The sequence below is a fragment of the Scardinius erythrophthalmus genome (genome assembly GCF_964197995.2).
Source record: "Scardinius erythrophthalmus genome assembly, chromosome: 12".
Lineage (NCBI taxonomy): Eukaryota > Metazoa > Chordata > Actinopteri > Cypriniformes > Leuciscidae > Scardinius > Scardinius erythrophthalmus.
This window is the reverse complement of record NC_138232.1, coordinates 21,632,076-21,656,160: the sequence shown is the minus strand read 5'-3', so window position 1 is coordinate 21,656,160 and position 24,085 is coordinate 21,632,076. Positions and strand designations below refer to the sequence as shown.

The 24,085-nt window shown below is 36.8% G+C and overlaps 1 protein-coding gene across 4 annotated transcripts; it reads right to left on the bottom strand.

Moving 5' to 3' along the window:
- Window positions 1-88: 88 nt before the first annotated feature.
- Window positions 89-23,611, bottom strand: sec16b (SEC16 homolog B, endoplasmic reticulum export factor). Of its 4 annotated transcripts, none has more exons than XM_081381835.1 (26): window positions 23,563-23,611; window positions 23,140-23,299; window positions 21,804-22,102; window positions 20,089-20,189; window positions 19,903-20,005; window positions 19,718-19,802; window positions 18,963-19,083; window positions 18,722-18,867; window positions 18,577-18,638; window positions 18,085-18,223; window positions 17,708-17,935; window positions 16,942-17,039; window positions 10,947-11,028; window positions 10,274-10,391; window positions 10,047-10,158; window positions 9,850-9,955; window positions 9,336-9,473; window positions 9,111-9,224; window positions 8,176-8,257; window positions 7,669-8,019; window positions 6,700-6,728; window positions 6,373-6,474; window positions 6,160-6,252; window positions 3,964-4,063; window positions 866-915; window positions 89-785 (listed from the first exon to the last, which is right to left on the bottom strand). In XM_081381835.1, the coding sequence occupies exons 3-26, from the start codon at window positions 22,061-22,063 to the stop codon at window positions 777-779; spliced, it is 2,829 nt and encodes a 942-aa protein (XP_081237961.1). In that variant the 5' UTR covers window positions 22,064-22,102; window positions 23,140-23,299; window positions 23,563-23,611; the 3' UTR covers window positions 89-776. The 4 variants fall into 4 exon arrangements, 3 of the variants coding, with proteins under 3 accessions (XP_081237961.1, XP_081237962.1, XP_081237963.1); XM_081381836.1 differs by having other exon boundaries at window positions 6,373-6,471; XM_081381837.1 differs by lacking the exons at window positions 9,336-9,473; window positions 23,563-23,611 and having other exon boundaries at window positions 23,140-23,266.
- Window positions 23,612-24,085: the final 474 nt, after the last annotated feature.

Sequence of the window (24,085 nt, the reverse complement as noted above, 5' to 3'; positions counted from 1 at the left end):
CAAATTCCACTGTCTCATATTTCCATATTTTTAGTTGTAATTTATATGATTAAGTATATTTTAGTCGTAAATAAAATGCATTGACATATACAAATACAATTGATTTTTATTAGAAAGTTTTACAACAATTTTAAATACAGTTTTGGAAGATATATTGAGTAAACAAAACATCAATATCTCTCTATCTGGGATAAATCAAGGCTGTGGCCCAAAGGGACCACCTGTTCATTTTACAATTTACAACATTTCCCACATCTTCACTAGAGTCCGGCTCTCTATCCCAAACATATGAATTGTGAAAAGCCACTTAAATGATTACATTTTTTTTGCATGTACAAAGGTGGGGAAGTGGGGGAGGTGTTATGTGTTATACAATTTACTGACATTGCCAGCTGTGGTGACAGTTTAAGTTCATGTTTCCATGGGTCACAGCACCTTTGCTCAGCACCCATTCCATCATGTTCCCGGCCCCAGGGGCATAACACAAATCCCTAGAGTCAGCATAGGGAGCTGTGCTTCAGCTGTTCAACGGCTTCATTCAAAGATGAAAGGACACCAGACCCATACAGATTATTTCAAGAACCCTATGTCCTCAATGTATTTCTGTAACCACAGATGTTACTGTATATGAAGATACAGACGCTCCTCTGACCTTCTCTAGAGGAACTGCATGGGTTTGCCTGAGAGATCCCTTAGTCATGTAATCACTGGGCTGGAACCCAAAAATGCATCCTTGAGTTCCACAGCTGATGATTATTCTTTAGTGTAGACCTTCATTACGGACCCTATGAACAAAACAATAAAACCTGAATATTTTCATGACAGCAGCTATGGTGTATATATTTACATTTCTCAGGATTTTTACCTGTGACATGGACCCTTGATTCTGATTCACGGGTCCAGACAATTTTTGTCCTGTAACAAAGAGACAAACTTCCTATTAGACTTGTTAAAGCTCTTGTTTGAGCTTTGAAAATTTTGAAACCTTTAATTTGTACAAAATACTGCCGATATGTCGGTCAAACATGAATAATACATATATATTCCAAATAATAGCACCTATTGGCCATCAAATTTCCACATCTTTTGGTAATCTTTAATTTTTAAAATGTATCTTTATAGTGCTGTCAAATCTGATGTCAATTAATTGCATCTAACATAAAAGTTTTTTTTAAATAATATATGTGAGTATATGTGTGTGTGTGTGTGTGTGTGTGTGTTTGCACACCCATTTACTGTATGTATGCATATGTATATAATATATATATATATATATATATATATATATATATATATATATATATATATATATATATATGTGTGTGTGTGTGTGTGTGTGTGTGTGTGTGTATTTACACACACACACACACACACACACACACACACACACACACACACACTAACCCTACCCCTACCCCTACCCCTAAACCTACCCATCACGGAAAATTTTATGCATTTTGAAATTTTTAATAAAACACTGTTTAGTATGTTTTTAAAGTCATTTGAAATACGAGGACTCAGGAAATGTCCTCATAAATCAAGTTCACATTGTAATACCAGTGTAATAATACCCATGTCATTATACAAATTTCTGTCCTCATAAATCACAAAAACAAACACACACACACACACACACACACACACACACACACACACACACACACACACACACACACACACACACACACACACATATATATATGCACACATTTTATGTTAGATGTGATTAATTGATTTGACAGAACTAAATCTTTACTTTTCCAGACACAGAAAAATTCACTGATTATCAAACTTTATTGACTATGTTATATATTAATAAAATGGAAAAATATATGCTTTACAAATTGTAATGAATACAAATATTTTAATTTTATAAAAACTTTTTTTAGTTTACTAATTTATTTTCAACCTGTTTATTCTGCCAAAATCTCCGCTGATAAAGACTAATTATTTAACTAATATTTAACTAATTATTTTCAAAACACAACTACATTAATAAATGATTAATAAATTGCATGATAACGATTTACAAATGTGTAGTAAGTTATCTTAAAAAATTGTAAATCATGATACAATCAGATCATTAGTAGATGTGTAATATGTCATTAGTTGATATATTATTAATCACTTTTAAATCACTGAAATATCTGTCAAAATTGTTGAAGTATCCTTATCTCAATAAACAATGGTTAATCTTGAACTAATGATGAACAGACCATTAGTAAATGATCAGTATATAGTTTATTGATGTATCGTGAAGTTGTAATCTGGTCTGTGTTCAAAAGCACTAACATGCAGGTATGCTTAAAACAGTATTTTTAAGAAGAGTGATGTATTTGTTTTCAAGTGGATAAACATTTATAAATAACTCACAGTTGGGGGGTTCCAGTGGGTTACGTTAAATCTTTTCACTCCTTTCACAGACTTGTGTTCTGTGTGGATCTAGTAATAATGTGAACCTCAGAACCAGTTTTACCTTCCACTGAAGCCCACATGCAGATGCACAGGGTTTAAAGACTCCATGTGTGTCAGAGAAGACAGCTGTCTATACCTTCACCAGTCAGCACTCACATTGCATTACAAACTACAAAGTAACTGTTCGAGTGAGATGCAGAGTGACTCTTTAGAGGATGGACATGCGGATCAGGGGAATGTTTGCAGCGACTAACAGCTTTAATTCTGTTTATTATATTTTGCTGTCAGAGCACTGGTAATGTAGCTTGTCTATTCTTTATACTGCTTTTTGTCATATTTTAAATGAATTATTGTGACTGTCTACTCACAAATGACTATCTTTAGGGTTATAGGGTGAAGTAGGGAGTTTAAAATGATCCACTAAATAGTATATTGTAACTAAGATAATCACTGTAAATTAATCTATATTACATTTTAATTTTTGTGAAGTTGCTGAAAAGTGGTTACATTTAGTATAGGGGTTAGTTAGGGGCTCAACGATAGTCAAATATACTTATCATTTAAATATCTAATAAGGGATTTATATAGATTTGCAACTGAAAGGTATACCAGAAGCTTTGCATATGGCAAATAAGTTATACATTTAAAAAATGCAGTTTGTACATAATTTATAAAGAAGATCTACAAATAGAGTAGTTTACACTTTAGATTAGGGGATGCATAAAGTGTTGTAAATGACTCATACACATCATTTGTAACAGGTAAGAAAGATCTACAAATTATATGCAACACATTTATAAATCATACATATTTTACACTTTAGATTAGTGGATGCAGAAAGCTTTGTAAATTATGTATTCATGCGTTTACACATAAATTATAACAGGTGTTGAACTGTTTAGTTTGTTCTGCAATGTAAGTATGCGTGTTTGTGCTTTTGAACACAGACCAGATTACAACTTCACCATAAATCTATAAACAATATACTGATCATTTACTAATGGTTTCTTCATCATCAGTTCATGATTAACCATTGTGTATTGAGATAATGATACAAAACAATTTTGACAAATATTTCAGTGATTTATAAGGGATTAATAATATATCAACTAATTTATTAACCATCTACTAATGATCTGTTTGATTATTTCATGATTTACTATTTTTTAGTTAACTTACAAGACATTTGTAAATTGTTAGCATACCACTTATTAATCATTTATGGATGTAATCATGTTTTGTACATGATTAGTTAAGCATTACCTAAAAACTTATAAATTAATCAACTGAATTATAAACATTCATAAAATGTTAACATCACGTATTAATCATTTATTAATGTATATTCATGTTTTGTAAATGATTAGTTCATCATTAACTAATAACTAACAAATGACTGTCAAACAGCTGTCAAACAGAGCAATTGCAGTGATTTAGGACATTTTGATTCTGTCAGCTCATGCTCATTCAATGTACAACAGTCTCAAAGCTCAGTTGCTGAGTCAGTGATGCCAAAACCAGGCAGATGTACAGATGTTCTTCACTCACCAGCACTCCTAGAAAAGGGATTGATCCCACTGAATTGAGGCTGTGAAGCTTTTGGGATGGGTGGAGGAGGAGAAGGGAAAGGAAAGTTGGCTGATGACTCCTTACAGGAAAGACCAAAATTGTGTTACTTGACTGCAAACAAGGCTCAGTGAAAACAAAGCTTAACACGGTCACTGTGCAAATGCTTTTTAGGGCCATTGGAAAGGATATTTATCAGGTTTAAGTAACTATGATAAATGTAAAAGTAAAGTTCGTTGGGACAAACTTTTATGTTGGCTTGACAAAGCCTTGTCTGAAAGTTCGAAAGTTTTATATTCTTCTTAGCATGTTTTATCATGTTGTTAGAATGTCGTAGCATGATTAACATGTTGTTAGTGTTTAACCCATTGTTAGCATAAATTAACATTCCTAACATGTTTTAGCTTAATGCTAGCATGGATTAACATTTTGCTAACATGAATTAACATGTTTTAATACATTACTAGCATTAATTAGCACATTGCTAGCATTTAATACCATGTCGCTAACATGTTTTAACAAATTTCTAGCATTAATTAGCACATTGCTAACATGAATTAACATTTTGCTAGCATGTTTTAGCATTTTGTTAACATGATTAGCATTTTGTTATCGTGTTGTTAACATGATCTAACATGTTGCCATGTTTTAAAGGAGAACTCGGCAACTCTAGCGAACTCTAGTCACTTCTTCGCTGATTTTCCCTTTTGTTGTTGCATGTTTTCCCCACGAGCTCCCCCTACAGCTGTGGTGGGGCGTATATTTCACAACACAGTCGTAAAAAACTCACTTGCGGCAGCCTCCTCCCCCTCTCTACCGCTGCTCATGTGCGTTTGTTTTGATCGGAGCAAGCCAACTGTATCGCGTGGAGCTATGTCTACCGAGGTGGGTAATCTGGTAATACATCATACATGCGTGTGTGTTTATGTCGAATTGCCGTAAAGCAATTTGTGTTTCGCGCTCGTTCTCGTTCTCGCTTTCGCTTCTCACGAGACTTCCAATTTCTATCTTGCCGGGACGGTAGTGAACAAGTTGCAAGGTTGGTTTTCCGCCTGGGAACGCTGGGGGGAGCGGGGAAAGTCACCAATATCACCAGAACAGGTTGTTTAACCATCCAAATGATTTCTAGACAGTTTTATTAAGTTAAAAAAGCTACCAAGTTCTCCTTTAACATGTAGCTAACATGATTAACATGTTGCTAGCACGAATTAACACATTCCTAGCATGCTTAATATGTTGTTAACATGATTATCATTTTGTTTACATGATTTAGCTGGTTGTTAACATATTTTAACAAGTTGGAAACATGATTTAAGCTAGCATGTTGCTCACATGATTTAACATGTTGCTAATATGATTTAACATGTTGTTAGCATTTTGCTAACATATTTTAACAAGTTTCTAACATGTTTTTGACACGTTGCTAGCATGAATAGCATTTTGTAACATGTTGCTAGCATGATCTAACATTTTGCTAACATTAACACGTTACTACCATGAATTTGTATAGTACTAACATGACTTAACAAATTGTTAGCATTTGCTAACATGATTATCATGTTGTTAGCATGATTAGCATGTTGCTAGCACAACTTGACATTTTTGACTAGCCTATTGTTAGCATTTTTTTAAGTTGCTATCATGATTTAACATGTTGTTAACATTATTTGCATGTTGTTAACATGTTGCTAGCATGATTTAGCATGTTGTTAACATGATTTAACATGTTGTTGGTATGATTAGCATGTTGTTAACATGTTTTAACATGATTTAACATGTTGCGATCATGTTCTGTAAATTGGATCAGTTAGAAAAGATATAGCAACTTGATCAGAACCGTCTGCAGGTCTGACCCGAGTTTGGTGGTTGGCTTTGTCAAGCCAACACAATGAGTGCAAGATAAAATGAACTCTGACAAATTGTTGAATTGCTTGAATTATTCCAATGATTGAAATACTAACTATGGAATATGGCAGTTTAAGGTTGCCAATATGACGCAGAGGGTTTCACAGTTACCCCTCTATTCCACCACATGCTCAACAGTGAATAATTTTATACAATATGAACATGTCATAAAAAACTGTGTTTTCACTTTGTTCTGATTTAAATATCTTTTATCATAAACTATCCTAGACTGTTATTTTACGATCACTTTATGGGAAATGTAAAGGTGTCTACCCTTGTGGTAGGATTGGGGTCTGGGATTTGTTCTTTTGGGTCTTCTTTAGGCTTGGATTTGAACCAGCCACTGAACCATCCAGGCTTGGAGCTCTGCTCAAAAATGAAACAATACAATAATAATAATAATAATAATAATAATAATAATAAATACATACATACAAGATCAAAAAGTAAAGAGGGAATCGTGTAAACATTTGATGTAATATATACCGTAGCTGATAGTGTGATGGCCTCTCTATTGTTGTCCTCACTTGGATTTGTCCCAGACTGATTAACACTCTCAACTACAGCCTTGTTTTCAGCAGCACCCTGCTTGAATTGAAAATAAAACATTGACAATTACAGACCAACGTATGAGACACACACACACACACACATTTACAATTAAACTGCATAGAGGAGATGTGTGTAATTTTTTTTGTGTTAAAATACTTCCTCCGATCTCTATTTAACACACAGAGACAACTTCCCCAAGGTTGATCAGTCTTTCAAATAAAAAGGAACTGAAATGGATCTATTTGTATTTCATTTTCTCACCATTGTTGCATCAGCAGAAAAGTCAGCACCTTAGAAAAGAATTTTTTTTAAATAACATTAAGAAAATAAATATTATAAATCAGTGTTTCAAATATGTACACAACTGTTCAAAAGTTGTTGTTTTTTTAAATGTTTTTTTAAATGTTTTTTTAAAAAGTGCCTTATGCTCGCCAAGGCTGCATTTATTTGATCAAGCATACAGTAAAAACAGTAATATTGTTAAGTATTATTACAAATTAAAATAACTGTTTATAAATTTAAATAATATTTTATATGATTCTTTGAAAATCAAGAAACATTCCTTATTATTATCAATGTTGAAACAGTTGTGCTGCCTAATATTTTTGTGGAAACCGTTATATATTTTTTCTGGATTCTACGATAATAGAAAGTTAATAATAACAGCATTTATTTGACAGAAATATTTTGTAACATTATAAATGTCTTTACTGTCAGTTTTGAAAATGTAATAAAGTATTAATTTCTTTAAAAAAACTTTTGAACGGTAGTGTACATATACATTAGTTTCAAGAGATCATTGAAGAATGGTATACAAGGGTACATTTACACGACAATGATGTTTTTCCTTTGCGTTTTTCACATACAGGCGAAAACGTTATCAGAACGATTCCTGTTCAAACGGATCCACCAAAATGACTAAAAACAATGTATTATGCATGTCAGGCCAGTAGTTGGCGATGTCACAATGTAAAGAAACAATACACACGTGCATTACGTCACTGTTTTCATAAATTCACGTTTTTGTAGTTTACATGGAGACGATAATGGTATAGTTTTAAAAAACTTGCACTTTAAAACACGTTTTCAAAAGTTTGCATTTCCAGGCGCCCAAAACGCCGTTGTCGTGTAAATAAATGGGCAAAACGCAGTTTTTCTGTTTTTAGTTGAAAACGGTGTCGTGTAAACAGCCCCAGAAACATATCATACTGATTCCATAGTAATCTTAACCTGTATTACTGTAGCTTTTTGAAGGCGAAGTGTAAGCAGCAGTGTGACTGTGAAAGGTATCATGTTTATTGCTGCTATCAAGATTAGCTTGGCTTTGGTCTATTGAAACTGGTGGAGGCCCAAACATTTCCATAGGAAAGACTGGGGGCAGTGTCATCGGTTGCTGGGTCGGGTACAGTGGCACTGGGGCAACAGTCCTAGGAGCCTGTTCTTCAGAAGAGAGGCACGCTGGTGAGGAAGACTCCTGAAACCGGCCATCAGTGTGTGGTCTCATGTATTGAGATGGGTTTGAGGGTTCATTTTCAGTGCTAGCATGGTTAACCGCCTCTGTCTGGGAGCCTTCTGTAAAATCTACAGAGAAACCAAGAAACAAAACACATGACATTTTTGCAGCATACTGAAATTACAGGAAACACTAACGGACTTTCTGAGTTTTATTGTGACCTAGTGGCTCAAAGGGCAACATCATGGTCACATACTCAAAAATCTCTGGTATTTGTTTTTGACCTGAATACTTGTTGCTGTCCTCATGAGTCCAAGTAGTCTCCCCGACTGGTGACTGGTATGTCTCACTACAGTAGTTCCCCACCTAAACAAATAAATAGGTCACTGACGGTGGAACCAGTGGAAAGGTCATCATATGAATCATTAAGGAAAGTGCCAGTTCTTACAGGATGTCTAAAGCCCTATTTATAACTAGTATTACATTAATATCAAATGATCAGAGGGTTAGCTCTAAATATGGCTGTGATCAGGGTCCAAAACATTTTCACTCAATCCAAGTTCAGGGGTAAACATAAGGAGTTGACACCACATAACCTTTGCAGTATAAATACAAATGTGTCCTAATGTGCCCTGGGCAACTGTGGAAAACAGCCAACTCACAAAACAAAGGTAAAAATCATGCAAGGAATACACACATGTATGTGAAATTCAGTTAATATGGTTATATTTTACATTAAATTATATTAATATATGTATATTACATTTTTAATGTTTTCTCATAGTTTCATATATATATAGTATTTTTGTGATTACATTTTTAGTACATATACTGAAATTAAAATGTATTTATTTGGGAAAAGTACATTTGGGAGCTGTTTTGCATGTTATCAACATGCAGTAATACCTACTAAAGTACTGTATAAGGTCACAAAATCGAGGTCTCTTTGAAATCCAATAACAAGTGGTCACAGGAGATGCTTTAAAAATAGGTTTAAACTTATTTAAACTTATCTGTTTTTGCTGACAACTTGTGACCGTATTACCCGAGACAGATGTCAATACTAGGTCAATACCGGTCAGAAAGCCATAGGTTATGCAAAGGTAAAATGACAGTGTGGTCTCTACATTGAGTTCCATATGGTCTTCCCATAGACAACCCTGAAAATCTTAAAGTGGACTAACGACTATCATACATAGTGTACAAACATTGGGTTTACCATCATGGTCTGGTGTCTGCAGCGAATCTGCACCAGCCAGTCAGGGTCCAGAAAAGGCTGACTGACACCTGTCTCACTGAGCTGTGCCTCAGAGAACTTCAGTCTGTCCACCATCTGTGTTAGCAAACAGATAGATCACAAAACAGGCACACACATTTCGATGCATACACAAAATTAACAAAACTACAGGATTAGTTTTTAGTACTGTATGTACAGGTGTGTTACTTTAATAAGCTCTCCAAGCAGCACTAAATGGGGTTCCTCTATCCTGAGCAGAGCTTTTGCCACCACCTCACAGTAGTGGAAGGCTTGAGAAAACAGACCACATTCCAGCAACCGGCATGCATACAGGAATTTATACACCTACACAGAGCACAACACAATATTATGCAATATATAAATCACATAATCACCCACTGAACCATTGTACATCAACATATAAATGTGAAACAGTCATGTACTGTAATCAGAATGTGAAAAAGAGTGACCTATAGAAGGTATGACAGTTATCCAGATAACTTTATTTTAAAGTATGACAGTTATCCAGATAACTTTTAAAAAACCTTTATAAAGGAAAAGAAATGGCCCTAAGGGGTACAATTTTGTCCCTTCATGGAAAAGTTGTGACAGCAGTCTAAGTGGAAGAGAGGGGGTACACAGAGGGATGTTAAATGCCTCAAAGGGTACGCCACTCTAAAATGTTTGGGAACCACTTCTGTACATAATGTGTGAATTGTACCTGAAAAGCAGGAATGATAAATTCAGGATTTCCAAGCCTTTGACAGTACTCAAACAGTTCAGTACAGCGAATGGCAGAGTTGTGACAGAACTTGGAAAACTGTGCACTGCAATCAAAAGATTAAATGTAAAAGCCATTTAAATTCAGGTCAGGAATGCAGTCATTCAGATATGGTAGCATTTACACTGAATCTTCACCTTTGCTTGCTGCCCAGAAGCACCAGGCGGTCTGAACTGTTTTTGTACCAGCCAAATGGACATTGGGCTATGAGGTAGCAGATTTGGGAGGCATACAGCATATCCCTGGAGGCTGAGAAGAAAACATATTTAAAGTCAAGATCTACTTTAAGAATAATTTTATATTACGCCAAAATATGAGAGACCATAAAAGAAAGGTTATTTCTAGAAACTGGACTGGACATTACCTAGGGTATCACCCATGGTGATGATGGACCTGTGATGTATGGTTGGGTCTGCTGTCTCATTGGACAGCATAACAGCCAAGTGTGGTTTCCACTCTCCCCACTTCTCACAACTCCAGGACTGCAAAGAGGAGAGGAGAACATCAAGAAAACATTTAGAAGAGAAGGTCAAGAGGATGATTTAGAGGAAAAGAAAAGGTTTTACATGAGGTGTGACTGGAGGTTTCTGTTTTGCACTTCTGCTTAAAGGAATAATTTGTTCAAAATTTAAATTTAATGAAATCTAATTATTCTATCATCTTCATGTCATTCCAAATCCATATGCATTATTTTTTCACTGAAACATATCCTAAGATAAATTTTGATATATATATATATACATTTTCAATATCAAATCAATTTAATGCATCCTTGAATGAAAGTATTAATTTCTTAAAAAAAAAAAAAAAAAAAAACTTCCTGACCCTAAAACTTTGAAAGGTGTATTTCAAATCCATTCCATAGCTTTGTGAAAATCTAGCCAGTGATATTATTACACTGAAACTAAAATCATAAAAATGTTACTTGAAATAAAATAAATATTAACTAAAACTAAAATTGAAATAAAAAAGTATAATAATAAAAAGTAAAAGACATTTATTAACTATAAACTAAGTCAGGACAGAATGTAGATTACCATGGAAACTGCTGGAATCCTCCCAGAGAGCAGCTGGAAGACAGTTTGCAGCGGGTCACTCGGAGCCAGACTGCCTGTAAATCTGTCAAACACATAAATATTCAGTCTGCTATATAGAGATGCACCGATTGCAATTTTATTGGCTTATTCTGATTTCTGATTTTTTTGTAAGTGTGACCTGCCAATACAGATTTTTGCTGATTCCGATTTTCTTTCTAAGAAATATAAATTAACAGCATATACAAACAAAAATCTGCTCTTAAAGTAAAATGTCAGTAATAAAATAAGAACAAATAAACAAATTGCAAATAACAGCACAAATAAAATGCATGGCTTTATGTTTTTCAGGTGGGTCTAGCAGTAAATTCAGGCAAGATATACTACATAAATTAATGTAATCAAATGTTAAATAACACTGGATAGTCTTCATTGTAAAAATTAAACACAAATTAATGCTTACAATTAAAGTTACAAAAGTTATTCAGTCAAGAGCAGGGAGTGATTTTCTGTTCTTTGATTAACATGAGAGACAGCAGCAGGAATATTAGACTGCTGTCACCTAAAGGGCCATATTTTAACGATCTAAGCGCAAGTGCACTTAGGGCGTGTCTGAATATACTTTTGCGTTTGCCTGGCGCATGGTCTAAAAGGGTTGTTCCTATTCTCTTAATAAGTAATGGGTGTGCAAACGGATCTGCTCGTGCGCGAGGTTAAAGTGTGCAAGCAGACCATCTACTGGACAAGCCAGATTCCACCATATCTTTATGTACACAATATAATCTTTTACATTGTAATCCTTTTATTTTTTTGTCATGTTTGTGTGCTGTGCCTGTGTGTGTAATAAGCAGAGTGTATAAGCGTTGTGCACCTGCCTATAGGCGCATATTACTAATGTGCCCTTTAAATAACAAAATAAATATTGCACCATTGACTTTAGACCAGGTTTTTGTTAGTCAATGGCGCAGTCTATTTCAGTTGCCTCAAAACTGCAACCTGCCAACAATGCGCCTGAACATCCGTTTTCAGACCATGGGCGAACAGATGGACGCAGTAAAATAATAACTGCGTCGGGCTGCTAGCAACAAACACTTAATCGCGCCTGGTGCTGCATTGCGCCAGATGTATGATAGGGCCCAAAGAGTTTATGCACGGATCCAATATACTGTTACACAACATGTGTTATCTTTCACAAATATTTATGTTCCAAAACGGACTGTTTAAAGGTGCTTTAAGTGATGTTGGGTGCCATATAAAATTTCAAGAGAATATAATTCTAACGTCGTTGTCGTTGTCTAGGACATCTCTCCTATAGCTTACTTCCCTCTTCATGCTTCTCTCTCCTCCACTCCCTTCATGTGCACACGCACTAACCCCCCAACCCCCACCCTCAAATCATTCTTGTCGGTTATTGCCTGGAACGCTGTTTGTTATTGTCAGGGAAGCGCAGGACGCAAGACAGGTAATGCACAATAGACTTAAGAGCATGTAGTGGATAAGGCAGATGATAAACTGGAAGTAGAAGTGTAGGATTCGTGAAGTTCACTGATGGTCTTATCTGTATTGCGTGGTGGATGATGAACCAGTGAGCCAGGAACCGGACAGACGAGACAGGGAACCAGAATGACAAGACGAGACGAGACACAGGATGAGACCAGGACCAGACGGGAACAGGAACGAGGATCGTAGATAGCTGAGCAGGTAAGTAGATCATGAGGAATCTCGGTGAGGTATTGACGAGACCGGACAGTGAACTGAAGTAAGCGTGGGTCTTCTTAAGAGTGCTGGATAATATGGTGATAAGTGAGTACAGGTGATGAGGGCAGGTGATGACAATTAGAAATCCGGGGATAGTGAGCGAGTGGGTGGAGTGAATGTGTCTGGAACTGGTGCTGACAAGGGTGTGTCTGTGACAGTTATGTTTCGTGGTGCAGGTTGGCCCAGTTTGTTTTTGTTGCCGTTTGTGGAGCCTGGGCTGTCTACAGAGACCGGGTTTTTTTACAGCGTGTTCAGGATTTTACAGTGTGTTGCTGTATGTGACAAAAAATGTTTCAGCTTAAAAAACGTGTGGCATCGATTAGAGTACCTTTAACTGAAAACTCACAAAGATGGACATTTTGACATAATTTTGTGTGTATCTGACCGTTTAATCTCATGGTAAGCCACTCATTTCGGTACTTGCGGCTCACAAATAGTTTGAGATGCGGCTTTATGTGCACACCACTTAAATAGTTCAGTGGTGTATGCTTTTGGTGTGAGAGTGAAACCTGCGGGAATTAGTCAAAGTATGCGCAATACAAGCACTATTTAACCAGAGCGAATGAGACAAGTGAGTGAGAGGAGGCGGGCGTGTGTCACTTCGCCGCTGGAGAGAAGATAGCGAGAACGCACAGCTTGTATTGGTGTATCAATACTACAGAAAAGGTGTATTGGAATGGTTTCAGATATTTCAGTATCGATAGTATATATACGATGTATACATATCAAATTTTAGATATTTTTGACAACACTAGTGTCTAATTAAGTTTGTTGCTCTGAACATATTTGTGGTGGTTCCCCCACGGTTTACTTCGGCCTGTATTACAAATTCGAACTTTGTTGTCTTCGACTTTATTACAAATTGGATCGACTGTATGTAATGTAATATCGTATTACATTGTATTAAAATGTAATATCGACTGTATTACAAATTGAAACTTTGTTGTCTTCAACTCACAGCGCTGGCAACAAAACTGACCAGTTCGGAATCGAAAGACGTGAAACTGACCGACCAGTCACCTGTCCAAGCCGAATTTCTGTAAAAGTGGCTGATTCCAGTGCCTGGCCAGTCGATCGATGCACCTCTACTGCTATACTGTGACATCTATGTACAAAGCATGCATACAACATGCACACACAAGCAGACGTATTACTCGGTAAGTTCATAACATACATATCAACAAATGAAAATGCTACCGTATTAACAAAAAACAGCCCAAAAATGAATGTGAAAGAATTCTCCATTAATTAAAAGCAGATGAAACATTACAAGGACGTGCAAGCAATCTTTCAGGCAATTCCCACTCAGAACTGAAACCATACCCTTTCGCTGGTATCCTCATGAGCATGTGTAACTTTAACGCATATACTGTACTGTTTTCTGAGATTACCATTTCCTTTCAATTGATTGCCCACAGAAGCCCTAAGCTCAATCAAGTTAGAGGAAGGTGTCTTGAGAGAAGAAGAGAGGATAGCGATGTCACTGGCTCAAAGATGTTGCATGGCCTGTAAAGGTGAGCCAGTTGCAATAAATTCTATCATATTTTGCATACTTCTTTCTGACAGACCCAGTGACAGCTAGGAAAGACAACTAGGAAGAACGGTGATAGCTGGGAAAGACCGCAGATGTTAGGAAAGACCAGAGCAGTGGTGCTTGGCAGGCTGAAGCACATTCTCCATGAGAAGGAACATTGATGGCTATAGAAAGTTATAAGATACCCCAGGGGTCGGGCGAGAGCGGGGTCGGATGATCAACCCACAAGAAAGACCACAGTTATGACCAACCAGGATAGACAATCGACAATGGAAGAGCCAAGCGATGTATTCCGGGTCTGTGATGTGGGAAGGTATGCGAAAACGAGAGGGATCTGAAGATACACCAGACAAAGATGTGTGCTCGCAAAGTGCTCGCAACCTACCTAAAGCCTTAAGGAAACTGCGAACATAAGAGGCTTTCTTCGGTGTCTAAAAAGGCTTTCCGTGAAGCTCAGAAGAGAAGCCAGCATTCACTGAAATTTGAGACAATTTAGGGAAACGGATAGGGAGCTTCATCAGGAATCATCAATTCATCAATTTAGGGAGCTTCATCAGGAATCCATTCAAGTACTTGTCAATACTTCTGGGTGGCAAAAGATCAGGAGAGTTAGAAAGGAACAGCAACAAAGGAGGCAACAAAGGAAGAGGCGTAAGAACATCTCTGTCAAGTTTATAATGATAATAGAATGAAGAAATAAATGAAGAAACTCATTAAACCGGCGGAACCAGTTATCCCTTATGGACTAGAGAAACCAAGTTAGAAGGATATCAACAACTTTCTTAAGATAACCAGAGGAAGATCAGCTCCATGACCAAATGGTATACCGTACAAGGTGTACAAGCATTATGAAAGGCTCAGGAGATGACTCTGGAGGTTGATGAAAGTGGCATGGAGGAAGAACTTCCTTGCTGACGATTGGTTGGTTGCTAAGTGGTGTTTCATCTCTAAGGAGAAGAATTTCATGAAATCACAATGTGGAGGGTAAAATGCTTTTTTTTTTTTTTTTGGCTGACACGTCAGTTCAAAAAGAGTGCTTTCCGGGGGTTAGGCAACCTACCAGTTCTGTGGCTTGATCTTACCAATGCCTATAGAACTATACTCCACAAGTTAGTGGAACTAACACTGAATCCTACCATGTCGCAGAACGCTTCCAAAAGCTCTTGTAGTGCTACTTCAGTAAGGTTAACATGCGTTTCACCTGTGGTACCTTTACCACTGACTGGCAGAGGCTAGAGGTGGGCATTGTCAGTGGGTGTAAAATCTCAGTCATTCTGTTCTCAGCAGCAATGAACCTCCTCGGAAAGTGTGTGGGAGAGGGTTCTGACCTTGCAGGATATCTAGAGCATGGTAGAGCATTAGATTTAGTTCCTGTTGTGTTCTATATACAATGTCCTACCTACTGCATCGAACTTCCATACATGGGGGTTAGCAGAGAGACACAACAGCACACTCTGAGAAAGGCCAGCTAATCTTGAGCATGTCCTCTCCTCGTGCAGGTCATGTTTGGTAGCTGGGTAATTTCGGAGGCGACATGACCAAATTTTGCCTAAGCTAGCTGCCAGGGTGAAGCAAGCAAGAAAGAAACTAAAACAACTTCTTTATCGGGCCTTGTTTCATTCAGATTTCATTAGGTTTGGGGCAACAGAGATAAGGAGTAAATGAGTTCTGGCCAAGCAAAACAACTGGAAGATGCGGGCAGACCTTAAGAAGCAACTCAAATTCCCAGAAGAAATAATCCATACTAGTCTCAGTCCAGACATTTTGCTCTGGTCGAAGAGAACAGAGAAGGTGGTACTTATTGAGCTGACAGTACCCTGGGAAGAGAGGTTGGAAGAGGCACACAAGTGTAATCTTAAGAAATAACAGGCTTTGATTCTCCAAAGAAAAGATGGAAGGCTTAGAACCTGCCGGTAGAGGTTGGCTGCAGGGGTTTCACAGGGCAGTTGCTTTAGAGGTCCTTTGGACTGCTTGGGATTGACATTAGCATCCCGGTGGATATGGATAAAACGGATTGAGAGGTGGCAGACCCAACATGTGGAAGGGCTAAGAACATCTTGAGTTTGAAGGTCAAGAATAGAGTCAGAACTAGGACGCTGTTTTTACCATCGAGCCCCCACCACCAGCCCACCCAGATGTCATGTGCATAAATCGATGAAACATCGAGGAAGGGGGGTGCCCATTTGATAACCCGCAGAAGCCCTAAACTCAACCAAGATGGAGGAAGGTGTCTTGAGAGAGGAAGAGGGAACAGCGATGTCACTGTCTCACAGATGGTGCAGGGTGAGTACCTGTAAAGGTGAGCCAGTTGCGATAAACATATTAGACCATGACAAATGTACTTAGCATATTTCACTATGGAATAAAACTGGGATAGCTATCAGTTAATGTTAATTCTTCATGAGGCATATATCAAGATAAGCCAATGCTAATAAATTAAACAGATAACAGGCAACTGTCCGATTGTATGAATATAAATGTTCACTTGCTGTGTATTTGATCAGACCACATACCAGGATGTTTATAGACTGTAAAATGTGTAATTTCAATTAAAATGTATTTTATAGAGACATTGCACTGTGATTGAGGGATCATGATTATTCGGGCATCCGTTCTATTCAAAAAATGACTGACTGTGCCAGTTATTGATGGGAAGTGGTTACTGCTAAAATGCAAGGGTAGATGGGTGAGTCATCTTTTACAAACCTGCTCAGCACCGTGTTGTAGGATCTGATGTCCATTTTGCTTGCCAGAAATAGGGCGTGTCCCCAAAGTCCACTCTGCATGGCTGACTCCAGCGCCTCCTGTAGTGAGGGGAGAAAAGATCAGACATTTGAGATCTGAAAAGATATATTTACAAAAGTCAAGGCACAAAAAAAGGAGTTTAGGGTCAGAAAGATTTTCTTTTTAAAGAAATTACTAATTTTATTGGGCGTGTATATATATTTAATTGATCAAAAGTCACATAGTAAACATTGCTGTTTTCAACCTTGATAATAAAAAAAATGTTTATTGAATACCAAATTAGCATTTTAGAATGATTTCTGAAGGTTCATGTGACTAAAGACTGGAGCAACGTCTGCTAAAAAATCTAATAAATGCAGCCTTGGTTTAAGAGAATTCTTTCAAAAACATCTTCAAAAAAATCTTACTGGCTGCAAAACTTTTGAACGGAAGTGTACACATTTACAATGTACAGACTTTTTCTTACAGGAAAATGGATTAAAAATATATATTAACTATTTATCTTTACAGTGGCATGGAAATATTTTTGTCCAATACATTTTGTAGGGTGGATAGTGGCTTTTAAAAAATATGAAGAAGTCCTTCTTTATGTCCCAACCTAATGTCCATTTTTAATAGAAAATTTCAATAAAGAAAGAAAAAAAAGAACTGGCCAAAAAATTTCACAGGGTCATTAACATAAAAAATAGAATAATAAATGAGAAAAATATTGTTCACTAAAATTAACCTTCTTCCTGCCAGACAGCAATAGTTTTGTGTAATTCTGAAGGTTTTGCTCTGTCGCCTCTTTGTCAGTTGGGGGGTATCCAGTGAGAAGGTCAGCAATATTGAGGTTCTCTTTTCCTGGTGTGGGTGATTCGTTAAGGTCAATGAGGCTTTCTCCATCTGCAAGCTCACCACACGTACTCATGGAGTCCCTCATCAGCAGTTCTGCAACATCTGAACCCATAATTCTCTGCATAACACCAACACATACTCAAATTAACAGTGCAAAATGGGCAATCAGACCTCACAAACAAAGCTGAAAAGAATGGTCTTCAGAATTATTCTACAGTGGCTTAGTAATAGTAACATAAATATACTGTAATAAGTAATAGGACTTACTCCATTCTGTCTGCACAGCAGTATTAGGAGATGCCACAAGAGGGCAGCAGAAGTGGCATCTTCTAATTTTTCATCCTTCAAACATTCCTCTGACATTTGCAGGGCAAAGTTAATAGCATCAACCTTATGCAAATCCTCCCTTCACAAGAGAAGAAGAAAAGCAGCAATCTATTTAAGTAGACAGCATTTCAAAGACTTACCCTTCATTCAGTGTACAAAATATATCCTTCTAACCATCCTCCACCACAGGGCTCGACATTAAGCCCTGTTATGTGCTTTCTAATAAGTAAATTGGTCATTCACTTGTCTAAGAAAAAAGTTACTTGTACGGAAAGAATGTATGCAATGTAATAATGAGGAATTCAGACCCAAGCATTGCAGTTCCGCTTTATATAGACCACAAATGTATGATTTATATGTAAAAAGGAACGATTGAAAAGCATGATATGTCTCCTTTAAGTATTATTGTGAGAGGGATATTTTGAAATATACCTAGCCAGGGGTCCAGGATAGTCTCTCATATTCTGCTGTTCTTGTGTGTCACAAAGAATTACCTGAAATCATTAAAGAACATATTTATTCCACCATAATATTTCATATCATAACTTAACATATGTTTGTACCGTGTCTTTCTAACCTCCAAGCTGTGGAGCTCCACTTGAGCAGGCTCACCCTCAGATGCATGGGCTGGACTGACCCATACCAGCTGACCTGCAGGGCCGAAACTCACTGCCACATGAGGGATGCAGAACTTTAGTGGGACTACCTCCATGGGTACAGCATCTAAATCAAATTACCAAATAAATAACAGCCATTCTGAGTCCAGTGGATTCCAATGGATAACAATCCATTAAAGGAAGTCGATGGTTCTGACAAACCTGTGTGAGATATGATATCTGGTTCACTCTGTTCAGCTCCATTGATGTACTGGCTGAGCTCATAGCTGCTCGAGGACAGGCCTGATGCTTTAGAGCTGGCAAGAGCTCCACTATCATATACCTAAAAAAATATATATAAAAAAACAGCCTGAGGGCCATCATACACTACCACTGAGAAGTTTAGGGTCAGTACACTCTCAAAAAAAGCAAAAATTTGACATTTAGGGTTAAAACAGTTTGTCACTGGGGCAGTAACCTTAAAGGGACATCTTTGTACCCTATTTACCCTAAAAGGATCATAATAGTACGACTCTAAGGTACTAATATGCACCTTTTAGGGGTACATAAGGTACAAAGTAGTCTCTTAAGGGTACTGCCCCATTGACAACCTATTGTACCCCTAAAGGTAAAACTCTTTCTGACAGTTACACTATGTCATTAATCCAGTCTTCAGTGTCACATAATCCTTCAGAAATCTTTCCAATATGATAATTTGGTGCTTAAGAAAAATTTCTTACTATCAATGTTGAAAACAGTTGTTCTGTTTTTTGGGGGTTTTTTATTAATAGAAAGTTCAACAGAACAGCATTTATTTGAAATATATAATATGTGTCTTTGCTGAATAAAAGTATTAGTTTCTTTATAAAGAAAATCGTACTGACCCCAAACATTTGAAAGGTAATATTGTAATGCTGTCTTATATGTATAAAGATTTTATACTAAAGTCTTAGGAAAAGTAATTTCTGGAAACAAACCTCTCCAGTTCCATCTCCATTTTCCATACTGTCTCTGTGCTGTCTCTCTGAGACACCATATTGAGTGTCTGTTCTAAGGCTATAGCTGTTAAATAAAATGTGTCAAATCACTTAAAATTATTATTTATTTATTTTTACAAAATCACTGGAAAAAAAATGTTTCAGGCATGACAAAGTCAACAGACCCCTGTTGATCTATGTATGGAGCTCTTGCAGACTCCTGCTGCAGTCCTCTGCCCTGATAGCCCTCTGTTCTCCAACCATCTGTCTGGCTCCAGCCACCACCATCTACAAAACAGCAATGAGGTGAACATTAGATTGAATTTTGCAGATAATTAAAAACTGAGGGTCTCTGATTGAATATTATGTACCTGGGGAGCTGTACTGTGGTCTGTGATAACCATGATAATCATAATACCCGTAGTCTTCTCTGTAAGGCCAGTAGCTGGAAGTGGGGTAGTCATATTCCTGCCTGAACAGATATTAGCAATTAGACCTGGGATTTTAGACCTGCGCTCATTCAGGGACAAATAATAACAAGGTGCCGGGTCTTTCAATTTATTAATGTTTAATGCCGTCTAAAAGATTGGGTCAGTAAAAATTTTTTTAATATTCAAACATACAGAAAAAATTAAATAAAATAACACCAAGAAATATTATTACAGTTTAAAATAACTGTTTTCTATTTTAATTTCCATTTCTTTATCAATGTTGAAAAGAGTTGTGCTGCTTAAAAGAATAGTTCATCCCAAATGTACTCACCACAAGGCCATCCAAGTTGTCTATGACTTTCTTTCTTCAGCCAAACAGAAATTAAGGTGTTAGAGGAATTTTTCTCTATCTAATGCAAGTGAATGGTGCCAAACCTAGACAATTTTTGATGGTCCAAAATCCATTTTTAGGCAACTTCAAAGGGCTCCACACACAACCCCAGCCAACGAATAAGGGTATTCTCAAGCAAAACGATCAGTAATTTTCAGAAAATAAAATAAATGATCTACTGACATATGCACATGATGTATGGACATTGACATGGAAGGTCATGCATGACATAGGCGGCAAGAATTGTTTACAAGTGTGGTGAAGGAGCGCTGACCAAAACAAATGGTCATTGCTATTTATTAGTATTTGTTTCAGTTTATTGTTCATGTGTGTATTCTGGATGTAAACTCCTCTTGCCACCTACGTCACACGTGGCCTTCCCAATGTGCGGACATTATGCAAAAGGTCGTGAACTCAACTGTCTCGTGAATGCGCTTCGCAGAGTTGGACCAAGGTGAGCATTTGTAGTTAAAAACTATAAAACGACCTATGTTGGGCACCATTCACTTGCATTAGATGGAGAAAAACCCAGGAACGTTTTTCTCCAAAACCTTTATTTCTCTTTGGCTGAGGAAAGAAAGTCACATGCATCTTCTTGGATGGCCTTGCAGTGAGTACATTATTTGAAAATGTTAATTTTTAAGCGAACTATTCCTTAATATTAAATATTTTTTGTGCAAATCAGGATATACTGTATATTTGTTCAGGATTCTTTGATGAGAGAAAAATCAGAAGAACAGGATTTGTTTAAAATAAAAATAAAAATCTCACTGTAAAAAAAAGCACAGTCACTTTTAATCAATTTAATGCGTCTTTTTAAATTGTACGGACTACAAACCTTTGAATGGTATATTCAAAATAAGAGGTACTGAAAAGATTTCTTAATCAGTTTTTTGTCTTGATTTCAGGTAAAAACTTCTCAACAGTAACATTCTTAAAACAAGATAAATGTACATAAGAAATTTAACTGAGAAGAATGACATAAATTATTATTCATTATTAAGACACGTTTATTTTTCTAACCCTATCTGCAAATTATGAATAAGTGCAACTTCATATCATACAATGTTTCTTTTCTCTTACTGTATAAGAGTGCATTGAGGTTTATGCCAATAAAATGATTAGCCAACTGGGTAAAGAAAATAAACTTAATAATACAAACAAGTCTTGCTTCTCAAGTACATTCATTTTGTTTTAAGGACATGCATGTTTACTGAAAAAAGAAATATTGATTTTGCTGCATGATTGATAATCTTACTGTTACCTGGAATGAGGTCTGAAGTGCAACGGTTGGTTTGATGAATAACTGCTGCTATATCCAGGAATATACTCTGGTTTAGGAGGAGGACTGGCCATGTAGCTTCCATACCGAGGATCCACATGGGGCCACTGTCTTTCTCTCCCTCTTGAGTCTGTAGGTGGGTAGTAATACGGTGTTTGCTGGGAGGATCTGTAGTGGTTGTCTCTCTCACTAGACTGGTACTGATGGCCTGGCATATGCCAGCCTTGCCCTCTGGGCTCCATCACACGACACAGTGCCGGATAAACCTAAAGAAAACTCCACTTGCAAAGACAAATGTCAGTTATTAGTGAGAAGAGAGGAGGATTTTGTCTGCTGTATACACACTAAGTCAAATGCTATCAGTGAGCATAGATACAGAGGCTGCTTATCAGGAAGGGAGCAGTAAATCAAAAACAACCTTTGTTTTCAATTCTGTAAGTGTTTTTAGTGGTAACTTATGATATATCTAAAGACATCAGTATGAGATCAGAACAAAGCGTATATTACATTTTGTATTTTACCAGGGCAGGGTTCCACTTTATAAGCTGTCTTAAAGGGATAGTTCACCCAAAAATGAAAATTCGGTCATCATTTACTCTCCCTCAAGTTGTTCCAAACCTGTATGATTTCCTCTTCTGCTAAACACAAAAGAAGATATTTTAAAGAAGGTTGGTAATTAAACAGTTGCTGGTCCCCATTGACTTCCATAGTATTTTTTTTTTCCTACTATGGAAGTCAATGGGGTCCATCAGTCGTTTGGTTACCGACTTTCTTCAAAATATCTTCTTTTGTGTTCAGCAGAAGAAAGAAAGTCATACAGGTTTGGAACAACTTGAGGGAGAGTAAATGAGGACAGAATTTTCATTTTTGGGTGAACTATTCCTTTAAGGCAAAAGATTGTTTGTTTCGTACAATGTACTAATTGAGTTCATGTTGAGGTGGAAGACGGGTAGAGGTTAAGGACGGGTTTAGTGGTTAGTTTTAAGTCTGGGTTAAGGTGTAATAGAAGGGTCAACAGTGTAACTATGTTATTACAGTAATTAATTACGGGTGCATGCAGGTTTTTTTAATATATAAGTACAATGTAAAAACATGTATTTACGCAATAAGTGCATTATATCAAATTATTGATTTAAATGTTAATAGCCGTTAAAGACACAATATAAAGTGGTTACGAAAAACTTGACTGTAATTGTCATGCACATAAAGAGACGTACTGTAAGATTATTGTTTTATTTTTAATATAGCCTAATCATTTAACAACTGACAATAGTATTGCAGAAACATTTATCTTAAAATCAAATTTCAAATAACTCACAGGTTTCTATTTGAGATGTTTTCCATAGACTTTCGCAGTTGACTGTGTACCGTGTCCTGTCACAGTTTCAAAGTGCACATGCCACATCATTTCAAAGCACAACACAAAGGTGACTCATGGACCTGCCTTACTCTCAAAATCTTTCTTTGCCCTTCAACCCCTAAAAGGGAAATCAAGGGAGTCAAAATAGGCTACACCTTATTTCTGATGCATCTCTTTGTGGCTATTCTAAACAGCTGTTGTCGGCTCTATGCAACAGCTGGACGTCGACTTTTTATTCATATTTCCTCTAAATACATCACTGAAGCCATACATCTGTGTAAAAAGCACTAAAATGCGCTTAAACATAAAACATGTTTTTTTTATATATATATATACAGATAAAATAACGGTAAATGCTAAATAAATCAAAGCTGGACTTACAGTATGTTTGCATACACAGCTTTGACAGGCGCCCGAGCTTTCTGCACTCACTCCCATATTAGGAATATTTGAAGTTGCCACGTCGTGCGGAACCATCACGCACAGACGCTGGAGCTGCTCGGACACACCTCGGAGAAACACAGTATTACTCATGGGAGGAGATCACTGCCATGTTATGAAGGGAACATTTCACTACAGTAATTCATTCAGATTAATAAAAAAAAAAAACTATTGTGCAACTTTTCAAGCGCCTACAAGTGATTGTTTAGAAATTTGATTTAGGTAAATAAATTATGCTTGTACTGAAACTGAGTAATGCATACTTGGTCACGCTTAGGCCAGTTAACAAAATCCACTGCATTTGTTACGGTACTCGTCAAGCACTTTCTGAAGTTGGTACCACATATTTTATTTTCTTCATTAGATCTTAGATTCTTTCTTAGCAGGGAAGTTTTATGCAGATTCATATACATGGTATATATGTATTCATTTAATATGTGTGTATTTTAAGTTTATTTTACCT